Here is a 16,121-nt window from a genome sequence, read left to right on the forward strand (position 1 = left end):
GTTGGGAGGCTTTAGGTTAGCATACAAAATAATGGATTCCATCCTGCCATCTTTATACATACATTCCATTATACTGTGTTCCCATTTATTCCCTCTGTCCATGTTCTCCTTACTACCCAAGCTGGCTCCCTTTCTGCCCCAGATAATAACTCGTTGCTCTCTTACTACATGCTATCTACTATCCCCTTGATTTCCCACCTCCCTTAAAAAAATCTTCCTCTCTACCAGTGATTCACTTCCTAATTTTATGACCTACAAATGCACACATGCATATATAATATATTTAAGATGAACACAAAAACAGTTTTAAATGTAAGTCCTTTGTCCCTTATTTCTTATTCTGGCTTATTTTGCTTAACAGAATAATTTCTAGTTACATCCATTTTCTTGTAGATACTCTGATTTCATTTTTTTTTTCACAGCTACATAAAATTCCATTGTGTGTTTTCTAAAAAGTTCTTACAATTGTTTCTGCCTTCATTGTTTCAAGTAAAAATTTCTAACTTCATCTTATGTAACTCTGGCTAGCCCAGAGTTCATCATTTAGACCCATCTGACCTCATAAAGCTCTGCCTGCATCTGCCTCTGAGTGCTAGGACTGTGGGTGTGGCAGCTGGGGCTGACTTTAGTAGTAGTCTTAGTCCCACTGCTGCTTCTTAGCTACTTTGATGGTTCTTTGTAGTCTCTCTCATCATTTCCTAGGCATGAGTTGTATAAAGGAAATGATATTTTGCTGGTAGTTAGGCAAAGAGAAAGAAAGAAAGGAAAGAAAGAAAGATAGAAAGAGAGAAAGAAAGAAAGGAAGGAAGGAAGAAAGAAAGAAAGAAAGCAAAGAAGGAAGGAAGGAAAGAAGGAAGGAAAAAAGAAAGAAACAAGCAAAAGCAAAAAACCTCCTAAAATCTTTTTCTTAGAATATGTTTTCCTTCCTTTAGAATTTTTTTTTTTTGCACAGCATGATTTATTAGTCTAATTTATAGTTTAGTGTAAAAGAAAAGCACAAAACATTGATTCATGTTTCTGATTTTTTTTTCTTATAGCAAGGAACTGATTTTGGGGTTCAGTTATTTAGAACTTCAATTGTTGGAGAGAAAAACATTCTTCATTATTTTCCATAATATAGTAATTGCTGTGTTCTCTAGCATGTTGGAAGAAAATATACCATTAATTGTGCTGATTTCAAAACTGAAACCAGCCCCATCTCGTCATCAAATGGTGTTTATTTTTAATTTCAGTATAAGAAACATTCACTAGCCGGCAGTGGTGACGCACGCCTTTAATCCCGGCACTTGGGAGGCAGAGGCAGGCGGATTTCTGAGTTCCAAGGCCAGCCTGGTCTACAGAGTGAGTTCCAGGACAGCCAGAGCTACACAGAGAAATTCTATCTCAAAAAAAAGAAAAAAGAAAAAAAAGATAGAAGAAAAGAAAAAAGAAAGAAACCTTCACTAGACTTGCTGCACTCACATGCATGTTTATAGGATAAAAGACCCACCAGACTAACATGGTGTTAGCAGTGTGAATAAGGTAGAAGTCAATATGGCTTTTCTCCTGGGAAGATCAAGTTCATTGCAGTATTTGAAAAGTTTAGCAAAGAGTAAATGAGAAAAACGAAGGGCTGTTCATGGAGAAGTAAACACCTGCCTTTATCTAAAATTAAACATTCTGATTACAGATTCTTATAATTGAGTTTTAAGCCAACAAGTGAGTGGATAGTTTTGAATTTGATGAGATATAGTTGCTGTTAAACTGATTTATATAAAAGAAAACTAAACTACAAGATTTAGGTAGACTTTGAGATGGAGCCCAGAAATATCATTTCCAAGTGTGGTTCTTAAAGAAACTGCCAAACTCATCAACTTAAGAGTCTAGCAAACTGCTTGGCACCTTTTTTTCTTTCATAGCAACTTGAAGTAAAAAGGAAAATGGTAGTTGACAAAATGAAGGAGGAAACTTCAAACTATCAGCTGAAATAAAATGCAGTGATGTAATGTATGTGGGGAGCTGTTGGGTACTTGTGGCTGCACCTGATGAAGATTTTGACAGCACTGCACTTGAAAATGATCTTGATGTGCTGCCGTTTCATTCTCTGCTGTATGTAGCCAATTTAAACTGCGAGAGTGTCTTGACATTCCTACTCGGGCATATCTGAGTCAGCATCTCGTTGCTGCTGCAGCTTAATTAAATTTGCCAGTTTGTGCCAGGAGGACAGACATGTTCTCATATTTAGAGAGACAGCTGTGAAGCAGTATTGTTAAGAGTTGCGGACACAATACTGTTAGGTTTGAATAGCTCTCAAGACATATTCTAGTGAGAAATCAATTTGCTGTAATACATTTCTACCAAGATCAGCAGTTAATATTCATTTTGTTAACCTAAAACAAGCTTATTTTTATAGTTATTGGAGAAACTTTGGTAGCTAAGTATGTGTTTTCTTGTCTGTATTTCTAGAGTCAGCCTGAATATCACAACAGTTTTAATTTCCAAAATTTTCTTCTCTTTAACTCAGTAGTAGCTATTTGTTGAATTTTTCATTCATTGTTTATCTGTGAAGTGTTATAAAATGACTTAGCTTTATTTGAGGGAGGAAGGTTTTTACCCTCTTCTAAAACGCTATTTTCAGACTTTGGAATTTATACTATATTTATTATACTATTATAAATTAATAGTTCCCAACATTATCAATAAGGCCCAAACCTTCTTATTTTTTAACAACTATTTGTAAGAATTAATGTACTTTTTTATTAGAAATTAAATTGATAGCTTGTTAACACAAATATAATTTTTAAAAACAGCATGTCCTAAATATGCAATATGAAATAAAAACAATACCTATGCTGCATTATATAATGTATAATGCATTTGTACAGATATATTCCTGCAGCAGAAGATGTCATTAATTGCAGAGATGGTCCATTTACAGTGTATGGCATGTGTACAACCTCTAAGAGGACCCTGGGTTCAATTCTCAGCACCAAACCCCATAATGAACAGGACTGTATTTAAGAGAAGCAGAATGAAGCTTACTAAGAAATGATCATAGGAAAAAAATGTAGTGTCAGAGCAGCAATTATAATTGTTTTTATGCAATAGAAAAAAGACCTTTACAAGTTGTGTGAAAGTGTCATATATGTGTATGAATGGATATAGTTTCCTTCTTTCATATAGATGTAGTTTTCTTTATTCATTTGACAAACCACTGGCTTAACCTCCTGGTGATTGAAGATTGTACTATAATCTGCTTGTTAAAGCTCTTGGACACAGCATACACTAGCAACTATAAATATCAATACATATTAATGAATGAGTCAATAGACAGTCATCTTTTTCATTAGTTTCCTTTCCTCCATGAATTATTGTTTAATTTGGAGTCAAGTTAAAGAAGCAATGACAGTGGTAGAAATCAGAGTTGTAGAGGCCAAGGATGTAGACTTTTTTGGTAGATTTCTACCCTTTTACTGAAATTGTGGACTAAATAACTGAATAGCAAAGATAGACACTATTATGAACAAGATAATCTATAGTTATATGTCTTACTAGAAATAGGTGGTTTTACTTATTGGGGGTAGGGGAGCTCATTTTACAAACAAGCCTAACATTAGGCTCTCTGGCTGCTACTGCTCATTAACTTCTCTTGTAGCATCCCTCCTTACAGATATGCCATGATTTTTCTTTCGCATCCATAAAAAGCATAGAGACATTTCTGTGAATTTAGCCATCTATGTGATAGATAGAGGATTGTCCGATCTTTCTAAAATCACTACTACTTCTATGAAATGTGACAGAGATACTGGAATTTTATTTTTAAGTCCTGAGGTAACCAATGCAAACCAGAAAATTTAAGAATTTCAGAGAATTAATGAACTTCAGGTTTGTGACCCCAATTTATTCTGTTCATAATGTACTTTGTTCACCATATTAACTGGTACACTTTAGTGAAGAAAGCATTAAAAACAGAGTAGCACTGTAATCAGTAAATGTTAGTATAATTCACAATATGATTTCCCCTTTTAATAAAAGAGGAAAGGTCCAAATAGAGTAGTTAGTTGAAGTGCACCTCTCCCTCTCTATCAGGTGGCTGAAGGTAAACCTGCAATGAGGTCTTTTTCATGTAGAATACTTAATCTACACTAAATGACTGAACATCAAAATGCAGGTGGCAGAGTTAGATAATAATCCAGAAGTTACTGTTAATCATGCCATATTATTCTCTCTTTTGATTGAGAACCATAAGTTCCATGATAGTAATCTTCATGTGAAAAGCACATATTTGTAAATTGTATTTTTTTTTCAGACGTATAGGAGAAAATTTGAGTGTCTCAGCAAGTTCTGTAGAAAATGAGCCTGCAGTTAGTTCAGCAACTCAAGCAAAGGAAAAAGTTGGGATGATTCTCCTTCCAAAACCAAGAGTTCCGTATCCTCGCTTCTCTCGGTTCTCACAGAGAGAGCAGAGAACTTATGTGGATTTGTTGGTTAAATATGCAAAGATCCCCTCAAATTCCAATACTGTTGGAACAAATACAAATGAATACCTGCAGTATCTGGTATGTATGTATTCTGTCCATCGGCTTTAGTAAAAATATCAAGAATTAGGAAATAGCTCTACATTTCATTTCTCTTTGCCATTGTTAATGTATTATTAATTTCTCTTATTATTAGGTTGTCATATTTACAGAAATGGGAAAGTAATTTAATTACAGTGTTGGTACTTTAACCCTTCTGTTGATTTTATTGTGTGTAGTCCTGGCACTTGTTCTGCTGCATGGTGGCCTAATTCTAGTTCATCTTACTTAATAGCAAAAACACCTTTATATGCTTGCTGGGATAGTTCTGAGTAAATTGTGTCCATATCTCTTATTATAGAAATGATACTATGCTAAATATCTTTCTAATAAAATCTTTGTTTGTTCCTGTGATTTTTTTTAAGATAGATTCTTTAAGTAAAGTATTTTTAAAATAGAGTTTTAAGATCAAAGGCTGTACATGTTTTGAAAGCATTGGTCTGGATTGATAAATTATTCTTCAAAAGGTTTGAATTGCTTGTTTATACTGTGAGACGAGGTTGTGCAGGCACCCTCACCAACACCAGATAATTGCTTTCTTTTTTGGCCTCTGTTGTATGAAGAAATGGGTGATTTCTTGTTTTACCTAACTAAATACACTGAGTACTAATAAAATCTCCCATGTATCTATAAACCATTGTTCTCTATTTTTCTTACCTTTTTGTTTTTGAAACAATGACTTACATATTTCAGGCTGTCTGCAGTCATTGTTAACCAAGGGTGACTGAAAAACCACTGCTGCACCACCTCTGAAGTACTGTGGTTGTAGAGTGTGCCATCACACCCAGCAACAGGCACTTGCAGTTCTGTAACTTTCCTAGACAGTTTGCTCATTTTTCATAGATGTTTATCTTTTTAAAAGGTAGAAGTGAAATTTCCTATGCATATTCTATAATTTTGATCATTTGCTTTTCTGTTTCTGAAGGGTTTTTAATGGGTTTGTGTGTGTGTGTGTGTGTGTGTGTGTGTGTGTGTGTGTGTGTGTGTGTGTGTGTACAGGCTTGGGGTTGAACCCATGCCTCACATATGCTAAGTCTACAATCTAACAATAAATTATACCCTAGAGGTTTTTTAAACAAGCTTATTATTACTATTAGTAATATTTTAATTGTTTTCTTTTTGGTTTTCACTCGAGATTTTTTGTTTTACACTTTGAAATTCAAAGTATTAGGGCAACCTTTGATAGGTGATTACTTTTAGTGAAAGTTTAAATGTGTTCTTTCTTTTAAAGGATATGAAAAAACATGTGACTGAAGAAGTTAATGAATTCCTAAAGTTTTTACAGAATTCTGCAAAGAAATGTGCACAGGATTATAATATGCTCTCTGATGAGGCCCGTCTCTTCACAGAGGTACAAAGATCACATTTCCATAAACTATTGAGCAGGTGGTGATAGCTGCATCTCTAAAGTATGTGAGGACCCTGCAGCTTAGGGCACCGTCTGCTTTAGCAATGTAGTTACAGAGGCCATCACACTAATCCATGTGTGAAGTAGAACTTCTGACAGCTCCGCTGAGTGTAGAGGTTGATAGGCTGCAGTTCATATCTGGGCTTGCTACTGAGGAAACGATTTGTTTAGACAGAACTGGGTGTCCCAAGGCTTTAATGTGCTGGTTGAAATTATTCACAGTTTAGAACTTAGGAATTTCTTGTTTCTGGAATTTTTAATCAGTCTCTCATTCCTTATTTGATAACAGGCAACAGAAACTATGAAAGTGGTGCCCTGTAAATGCTTATTCTTGGAGCTAGCTAGCTTGCTTACTTTTTTTTTCTTTTTTCTTTTTTTGTTTTTTTTTGAGCTAGTGCTGAAATAAGTGAATACAGTTTTAAGTGTTAAACACACACATGGGGCATGTGTATCAGGAAAAGGAACGGGATATGGAACTGCAAGACTTGACCTAGCCACTAAAGGCATATGTACCAAGCTTGTCTACCTGATTGCCATCCCAGGAACCTCCCACCCACGTGGTAGAAGGAGAGAGCTGACTCCTCCAAATCTCTCCTGCCCCTTGCCTGCCTGCCTGCACCCCCTACCCCATCTCTATCTCTATCTCTCTGTGTGTCTTTGTCTCTCTCCCCCCCACCCACACACACACACGCACACCAATAAATAAATAATTAAAATGAACTAAGCTAGTTATTGATTTGTAACTTGAAACATTGTAGAAGAAACTATGTAGAAGGAGAAGGCATAGATGTAAGTTAGAGTTTCTCTGATCTAAAATACATCCTAGCTGGTTGTCATGGCACATGCCTTTAATCCTAGCTCTTGGGAGGCAGAGACAGGCAGATCTTTAATCTCTGTGAGTTCCAGGCCACCTGGTCTACATAGTCCATTCCAGTCCAGCCAGAACACTATCCAGTGAAAGCCTGACTAAAAAATAAAAGTAAAATAGAATACTCCCTAAAAGTTCTAGCTACCACTCACTGACAAAAGATGACAAGTACCTTAGAAGACAGCACATGTGTGTGCTTTAAAAATGATCAAAACTTCTCCCAGTGATGCTCTGCTCCTCTGAGTTACTTTCATGTTATCATAGGTATATGTTTTTTGTGGGTAATACTATGAATATTTCCTTCCCAACTACATTTCCTGGTTAGTCATTAATATTTTGGAAACTGGAGAAGACATTTAAGTACTTAGTCATTGTTTTTTTTTCAAAGACGGGTTTTTATGTAGCCCAGGCTGACATCAAACTCCTGGCCCTCCTTCCTCTATCTTCCAAGTACTGAGAGTTCAGGAATGTGGACATATGGCCAGGCCCAGCTTCATGTATTGCTCTACTGTAATACATTATGCAGAAATTTTCATATGGCTTCATTTCTTTTGCCAGTTTCCTAAGAAGTATAAAAAAAGTCTTGTCTTCTTTATATAATTTTAAAATTTAATAAGATCACTAATATTAGTATTATTAAATATCACTGTTTTAGGAAATTGGGTTAAAATTTGTTATAAAAACAAAGATTAGATCAAATAAGAAATAGACAAAATGTGCAGATTATTGGGAGGAGAGGGAATGAGTGAAAAGGATCTAAGTTTGCAATTAATAAATTTATAGTCATATATAACCAAAGAATATTTGTTAGAGAAGTATAATACAAATGAATAGTTTTTATTTTCTATTTCCCAGCAAATCCTAAGAGCTTGCATTGAGCAAGTGAAAAAGTACCCAGAATTTTATACTCTTCATGAAGTTACCAGTCTAATGGGATTCTTCCCCTTCAAAATAGAGATGGGACTGAAGTTAGAAAAGACTCTTCTCGTTTTGGTAAGGTTTATTCTGTGAATGTGAAAGGGGCAACTTCAGGCTTCAGCTAGAAACCTCATTTATGTCTCATGTGGACACTGTGTTTATACTTCTGAGATATACGATGCAGGTGCAGTATGTTACATTTTTAAAATATAGCTACTAATTTTGTCTCTTGACTTTTCCCCCACACACTTTCCTTAATACTTTTCAAATAAAGCAGGGAACTCTACTTAAAATATATTCACAAATGTTTGAAAAATAAATACATGGAAAGGGTATTTTAGTGCTTCCATTCTTCTGTATTGTGATTTTACACATCATTTAAAAAAGTGATATTTAAAGTGGCAGGAAGATTTTAAGAGACTTCCACTGGACCTTTTTAGATGCAATAACAATAACAAAAACATTGCTTATAGTTGTCAAGCAAAATTGTGAATGAATGTCTTAGCTCAAGGAGGTTCTAAGATTGACATTTGAAATTTCAGTTAAGTTTCCTGTGTTGAAAGAAAAATACATGAAGGCTTTGACAGTAACATTGATTTTTCACTTATTTAGGGCAGTGCAAAGTTTGTAAAAACAGCATTTCCCTCGATGCCTGTAAAACTGCAGCTCTCAAAAGAAGACCGGTCTTCCATGGAGACCCCACAGCAAAGAGCTGAAGCTATGCACTGCGTAAGTTAAGTGGCTTCCCTAAAGACTTAAAATAATCTTAATCATTGTACTACACAAAAAGCATGAACCCTGGTTGTTCTAACATTCTTTCCATAGCATTCTCTCTCCTCCTCATTACTTTGTGGTGGAAATGTTGAGAGTGACCTAGATAATAAGGTGCACATTGTTCTGTTTATTTATGAAGCATAAATCACAATATAGAACACAATTGTTTTTCAGGATATTAGTAAAGACCCGAATGCAGCAAAGCTTGTTTCAAGATACCATCCGCAGATTGCTCTGACTAGCCAAGCGTTATTCACCTTGCTCAATAACCATGGACCAAGCTACAAGGAGCAGTGGGAAATTCCAGTGTGTGTTGAGATGATAGCTGTGGAAGGTTTGTGATTTGGTATGCCAGATAATGTACTTAGAGGGCTGGGACTCCCTCATTTCAGCTATGCAGACATAGATGGCCGTGTCCCACACACAGGTCTCCATCTTTGTTTAAGGAGAATGAGAATCTGACATTTAAACTCAGTAGAGCTTATCCAGCTATAAAGTTACAATAAAACTGACTGCTGAAACCTATGGTACTTGCAGTCATATGGAGGGGTGAGACAAAGAGAAGGAATTATTACTCAGGATAGCCAGAAATATATGGAAGATGTGGGACTTCTTTTTTGTCACTGAGATGAAGGAATGCATCACATTGGACAGCTTGCAGTGGGCAAATTTCCAGGACTTCTTTGTCTGTAATTGGGAACCAGATTTAAAATTTGTTAACAGAGGATAGCCTCTGTCACCATTAGGTGACATTAGTTCCCCTGTCAGTCTGGTTTATATTTGGTCATTTTAATCTTCCAGACTATCTTTCAGTTCTAAAGCCCAGAAACCTTTAAACATTGTTAGAATACATTTCTCCTGCTGGCTGAACCCTCTTGTCCTTATTACTAAGGGGCTTAAAGACATATAGTCCAAGAGAGTCAGATGCAGGGGGCATGGCACCATTTTCCTGTCCTGTCTCTATTTAGTGATCCTTCTGCTCTGCATCCTTTTCCTCTTTTAAAGCTACCAGATAGTAATCACCACTTGTTTCTGTTTCTATTTTAAGGTTCCAAACCAGTTAAAGTAATTTATATCAATTCTCCACTTCCCCGAAAGCAAATGACAATGAGAGAAAGAAATCAAATCTTCCATGAAGTTCCATTAAAACATATACTATCAAAAACCACATCTGTTCCAGTCTCTGCTGTCTTTATGGACAAACCTGAAGAGTACACCTCTGAGGTGGATGTATGTAATACTTTTTCTCCCCTGTTTAAAATATATTATCATTTTGAAGCACAAACTCATGTTGCAAGTCTTTAAACTTTTTAATATACATGTAATGAAGCATTACATGGTATGTGATTAATACTGCAGTTTTTGTGTCTCACATAAGTTTTTAAAATGTTTAGTTTTAGTTATATGTAGGTGTGTGCCTGCATGTGAATATGTATATGTGAGAGTAGGTGTGTTCAGAGGCCAAAGGCCTCAAATTCCCTGGAGTTGCAGGCAGTCATGAGCCACCTGATGTGAGTGCTTGGAACTGAACCTTGGAACCCCTGAGCCATCTCTCTAACCCCCTTACGTAAAATAAATTTTAAAAACCAACACAACAATTTGAGTATACATTCTAAAACAAGATATATAAGCAGCTGACAGATATATGAAAGATTGTTCACCTGTCACCAATGGTCATGGAAATGCAAGTGAAAACCATGAGGTGTCAAGAAGAAGGCTCAGTCACTGGTGCTTGCTACAGAAGCAAGAGGATCTGGGTTCTGATCCCTGGCACCCATATAAAAAACAGGTATGACTGAGCATACCTGTAGACACAGCACTGGGTGGGTAAGGTAGATCTCTGGAATTTAATGGTCAGCCACCATAGCTAAACTGAGAGCTCTAGGTTCCGTGAGAGTATTCACCTCTCAGACAGTAAGGTGGAGAGTGACTGAGGAAGAAGACATATGGCCTCAGCCTTTGACCTCACATCCCTCATCCACACAAACACTGCAGTGAGGTATCATCTTCTCAGAGTAAAAGTGGAAATGACAAAAGGGATAAGTGACAAGTGCTAGTTAGGCATGTGGTTCATATGGTAACCCTAATGCCTGGAAAGCTGAGGCAACAATTGTGAGACCTGTGTCAGAATTTACAAGTAACAAAAAGACAAATACTGAAGAGGATGTGGAGCACTTGTTCAGAATGCAGATCAGTTCAGCCACTTCAGAAAACAGTGAGGAAGTCCTTTAAAATAAGACTGCCATATATATGTTCCAGGAACTGTCTAATGAACAGATATTTCAAAGAAAACAGCAAACCAAAGAGCTTAGACCCTTGTGCCTAATGTTGATTGCAGCATTATGCACTCTGGCCCAGATACAGAGTCAGCCTCACTGTCCAGGAGTGGGCAATTGGATCAATAAAATGGGATATATATATCCCTAGTATGTATGTATATATATATATGTATAGTATATATGTATATATATATATATATATATATATACATACTAGGATACTAGTAAACCTTTAAAGATAAGAAAATTCTGTCATTAGCAACAGTATGAATGTACCTGAAGATCAGAATGCTAAATAAAATAAGCCAGTTACAGAAAAAAATAATTTCCCTTTTTAGTGTGACATCCAAAAGATAAGGTCATAGAAGTGGACAGCAGAGCAGTGGTCCCAGACCCCACGAAGGGCAGCTGGGAAGAAGGCTGGAGAGAGATTAGTTAACAGGAGCAGACACACTGTGAGACAGAGGTCAAGGTTAGTATGGTTCTGTAATACAAGAAGGCGGCCATAGTTAACAGTATTTTGTAGTTCAGAACTGAGCAGAGAATGAATGGTCTCATCAGAGGCCATCTGTGAGATGGCTGTCACATTACTTATTAGCAATTTGAGTTGAAGCTACATGCAAAACATTACAGTGACAATTGGCATTATATAAATATGAGATTTAATGATGTGTACATAAAGGTAATTTACTATGATTATTAAAGTAAAATATTTTGTTTATAGAAAGTAATCCATTCTGCAAATATTTACTGTGTAGATTCTGTTGTGTGTGCTTAGGATGGGTAAATAGGAATGCAGCCTGGTGTCTCTCTGCTTACACTGTAGTAGGCAACACAGACTGAATATGCAACAGCAGAAATAGCAGGCACTGATAAATATTATGAAGAAAAACAGGATACACTAAGAAATAGGAAGATGGACAGAAATGGGGCTGTTTTAGAGGAAGGACCAAGAAAGCCCAAGGATAGTAAATATGGTCAGAGATTTTTAGTCAAGTAAGAAATCAAACAATTTAAAATAAGATTAAAAAAAATGTTTTCCTACCCTTAACTTTTACTGAGTTAGAGGCCAGCCTAGTCTACAGAGTGAGTTCCAGGACAGCCTGGACAGCCTGCACAGAGAAACCCTGTCTCAGAAAAACAAACAAAAAAAGAAAGAGAGAAAGAAAAAGAAAGAAAGGAAAGAAAGAAAGAAAGAAAGAAAGAAAGAAAGAAAGAAAGAAAGAAAAAAGAAAAAATGAAAAAGAACTTATACTCTTTTAAGGAATATATACTGGTGGCAGGTGCATATCAGGAGATGAAAAGTGCCACAAGGAAACAAAGTAGATTAAGAAAGATAAAAGTCATAGAATGACTCTGGTAGTGGACCTTCCTATTACAGACAACACCTAAAAATGATTGCTGGACAAAATATAAACATACTTCATATGACTAATAAGATAATAAGGATTTACAAAGCTGAGGTAGAAGGGAGTGCAGGAGTCTAGGAAGTAAGCCATAGCTAAAGGTCATTCATGCTTGTTATGGTATTTGCTAGTTCTGAAGAAACAACTAAAAGCCTATGCTTTGGCAGTATCACAGGATGAGAGAAGCAAGGCAGAGCTCAGTTTCCCAGCAAGGTTTTCACCACGTAGAGCTGTGAGAGAGGGTGGCACAAAAGGACCCCATTTCCTCGGAAATTTTCAGCCTGGCCTTTGCTGCTTTGTGTTTGCAGTAGCATGGTTCTTAGATAGCTAGTGTCTCCCAAGGGTCCTGCAACAGTGTGTGGAAATGATCCTGAGGGGCGAGTGGTGTCTGCTGAGCCCCAGATTGTGACATTAATTACTCCAAATGTTTATTCTAAAATCCTTGCTTAAGTGTTCTGAAATTCTCATCTCAACTCCTTTTATCCAATAGTTTTGGATATGTTTTTATTTTCTGGGCTTTTGGATTTAGTAAGATTTTTTTAATAATTTCTAATTTTATTTCTTTTTTAACTGGAGCAGATCCTTAGCAAATTTTGCTCTATGTAATATTGAGATTTTACTAACTTATAGTCCACTTTTAGAAAGGCCCTTGGGTTCTCAGAGGAAAAGAGGATACATAGACTGTATAGAATATACATTTCAGTTCTTCATATGTCTTTGTTTCTATCAACATTTATCCTTTATGAATCTGCATCTGCTTTACTTAGAGACAGTACCATCGAGCAGGCATGGTGACGTTTCTGTCACATTTACATCTCCTTTTTTTTTTGCCCTGAACTCTACTAATATTGCCTCTGTTCCTTCTTTCTTTATTCCTTGGTGCTATGTCCAGTTCTGTTTTAACTTTACCATGTGAGATTATCCCCCTGTTGATGGCATACAGTCCCCCTTTGTGCTGGATTTGTTCATTTAGTTAGAGCTGTCATGGGTTGAGAGAGGCTGCTTACTATGTGCCAGACACAATGTCAAGAAAATCCTTGCATATAATTTCTCATTTGATCTTTAGAACAAATATAAAAAGTAACCTAATTTTTCCTGTCTTAGAAATATGGGATCTGAAGTTCAGAGAGATGAGGTAATTTCTATAAACCAATTCTGCTGCTTAATTGCTGCCAGACTTACTCTCCCAAATCCTACCCTAGAAGTCTAGTATATACGTAGCTCATGGTCAAGTTTTCATGACATTTATTACAGTAAAGTACTCACTCTGCCAGGACTGGAAATTACAGCTCAGTAGTAGGGTACTTGCCTATTATGCAAGTATCCCTGGGTTCAATCTTCAGTGCTATAAGCTGTAAAATAAGAAGCTAGACATAGTATGACGTACTGTAATCTTAGCACTTTGGTGTGTGGAGGCAGGAACTTTTAGATGTTCAGGATCAGCCTCTGCTACATAAGAAATTCAAGCCGGGTGATGGTGGCGCACGCCTTTAATCTCAGCACTTGGGAGGCAGAGGCAGATGGATTTCTGAGTTAGAGACCAACCAGGGCTACACAGAGAAACCCTGTCTCGAAAAACCAAAAAAAAAAAAAAAAAAAAAAAAAAAAAAAAAAAAAAAAGAAAAGAAAGAAAGAAAAGAAAAAGAAAAAGAAATTCAAGCCTTAGGCTATGTGTGAACCTGTTTGGGGAAAAAAAAAACTAAAATTAATTAATTTTCAAATGAAGGGCTCTTCCAGATTGAGGAGAGATCTTAGGTACTTCACTTGAGGGCAGATTATTCTTGAATAGTTTAAAGCTATTTGTAGTTTTGCTATCACCATAGTACATGAAAACTTCAATGATTTTGTTTCCCAGAATACTAAGAGCCACTTCCTATCCATCTATCCATCTTTACCTTATAGTATGTTACTCAGTATTTACCCTAAGTGGATATATAAAGAGTTTCACTGATTGATATTAGAGAGATCCTTGCCTAACAGCAATGACGAAACTCTCCTCCTGGTCAGCTAAGTTCAAGGTTCTCTCCCAGAGTATATAAAGTGAGCATGAGCGTCTCTTGTTGCGACTTCTTGATGGTCTTGTCTGTTTTCTTATTTGTGAATATTCCTCCTTAGGTCTGGCATTTCACAATTTATTTTCCTGAGCTATTATACCTTGACAGTCTGTCTGTGTGAACATTTTCAAGGAGAATACAAAATTAAGTACAAAATTAATGGAAGTTGTGTACATTTTGGAGCCATTAGACTTTACTTTCTGCTGTGTTGTGTGAATATGAGGTAGGGACATGTAGTGTGTGTATGTATATACATGTAGAAGCCAGAGGTCAACATCCAACATCGAGCATCTTTCTTTATTACTCTTCACCTTAGTTTTTGAACTACACTCTCACTGACCCTGAGGGTAACCTTTTCAGCTGAATTGGCTGGTTAGCAAGTCACTGGGATCTTCCTTCATTGTGTTCCCTCCTTTCCTAGAACACTGGGACTGCTGGCCCACATCACTATGTCTGGCTTTTGCTTGGGTGCTGGAGATCTAGAGTCAGTTCCTATGCTTGCATAGAAATCCTTTTACTCACTGAGACATCTTTCTACTTTTAAAAACATGAACTATGTTTCATGTGGTGTTGGTGGTGGTGGTGGCACATGACTTTAATCCCAGCACTTGGGAGACAGGGCAGGAGGATTTCTGAGTTCAAGGCCAGCTTGGTCTTCAGAGTGAGTTCCAGGACAGCCAGGGCTATACAAAGAAACCCTGTCTTGAAGAAACAAACAAACAAACAAACCAAAAGACAATGTTAGGGATAAGGGCATTAAGTAACTAGACCTGACTTTTCACTAATAATGTATCAATATATTTTCTTCCAAGATATCCACTGAAGCTAGTGAGTGCCGAAAAATTGAGACTCTGGAAAATTTGGATATGGACTTCGATGGTGATGTTACAGAACTTGAAACTTTTGGAGTAACTACTACTAGTCCACCCAGGTCACCAAGTTCAGAAAGTGACTCCTCTGCACCCATCATGACAGATGTCCACACAGCCCCCAAAGTAGCAGCTGTGCCTGTGGCACCAGCTATGCCTGTGGCACCAGCTATGCCTGTGGCACCAGCAATGCCTGTGGCACCAGCAATGCCTGTGGCACCAGCTACACCTGAGGCATCAGCTACACCAAACATTACTGATGATTCTAGAAGTTTATGTCAGATTCTTATGAAACAGTTACAGAAGGAGAAACAGCTATTCTCTGGTGTGGAAAATGGTCCTGAAGGGTGCAAAAATAAAGATGATCAAGGACTTGAACCATGTGGTGAAGAGGTTCCCAGTGCCAATGCAAAATCTTTAACCCAAGATAATGAAGTCCATAGAACTGAGGGAATTTCTAAGGAGAGTGATGTAGGTGTGCTGTGTACCAATGGTGAAAGACAGAGTGTTCAGGGGAACACAGACAATCCCAACAAAACAGCTACTGCATCAGAAAAGGCTGAAAGTGAGACAGGGATTCCTTGTGGCAGTGATACAGATGAGGACTGCTTAATCATTGATACAGAGAGTAAAAGTGGTGATGGAAAGACAGCTGATTTAGGCTCTAGTCCAAATTCTTCAGCACAGGCTTCTGCAGGAAACCAGGCCACTTCTACTGTTTCTGAGGAATCTTGTGTTTTAAAGAAACCTATCAAAAGAGTCTATAAAAAATTTGATCCAGTTGGAGAAATTCTAAAAATGCAGGATGAGCTTTTAAGACCAGTTTGCAGGAACGTACCTGAGTTGCCCTTGACTAATTCAGAAGAATGTAAACAGCCATCTGCTTCTGAGCAACCGTCGGCTGCTTCGGATGCCTCTAGCTGGCCAAAGTCCAGCTGGCCCTCTGCATTTCAGAAGCCTAAAGGACGTAAGTGAATATCAAGAACTTA

General features: G+C 37.1%; 1 protein-coding gene across 3 annotated transcripts in view; it reads left to right on the top strand.

Moving 5' to 3' along the window:
- Window positions 1-16,121, top strand: part of Ice2 (interactor of little elongation complex ELL subunit 2) — a 40,864-nt gene that overhangs the window by 7,530 nt on the left and 17,213 nt on the right. For all 3 annotated transcript variants that reach the window (XM_031343817.1, XM_031343818.1, XM_031343819.1), the window contains exons 4-10: window positions 4,289-4,538; window positions 5,788-5,907; window positions 7,688-7,825; window positions 8,363-8,479; window positions 8,699-8,858; window positions 9,573-9,754; window positions 15,076-16,099. In XM_031343817.1, the coding sequence (XP_031199677.1) occupies window positions 4,289-4,538; window positions 5,788-5,907; window positions 7,688-7,825; window positions 8,363-8,479; window positions 8,699-8,858; window positions 9,573-9,754; window positions 15,076-16,099 (1,991 nt within the window). The remainder of the gene's footprint in view (window positions 1-4,288; window positions 4,539-5,787; window positions 5,908-7,687; window positions 7,826-8,362; window positions 8,480-8,698; window positions 8,859-9,572; window positions 9,755-15,075; window positions 16,100-16,121) is intronic.

This window comes from Mastomys coucha, unplaced genomic scaffold, assembly GCF_008632895.1.
Source record: "Mastomys coucha isolate ucsf_1 unplaced genomic scaffold, UCSF_Mcou_1 pScaffold23, whole genome shotgun sequence".
In the NCBI taxonomy this organism is placed as follows: Eukaryota; Metazoa; Chordata; class Mammalia; order Rodentia; family Muridae; genus Mastomys; species Mastomys coucha.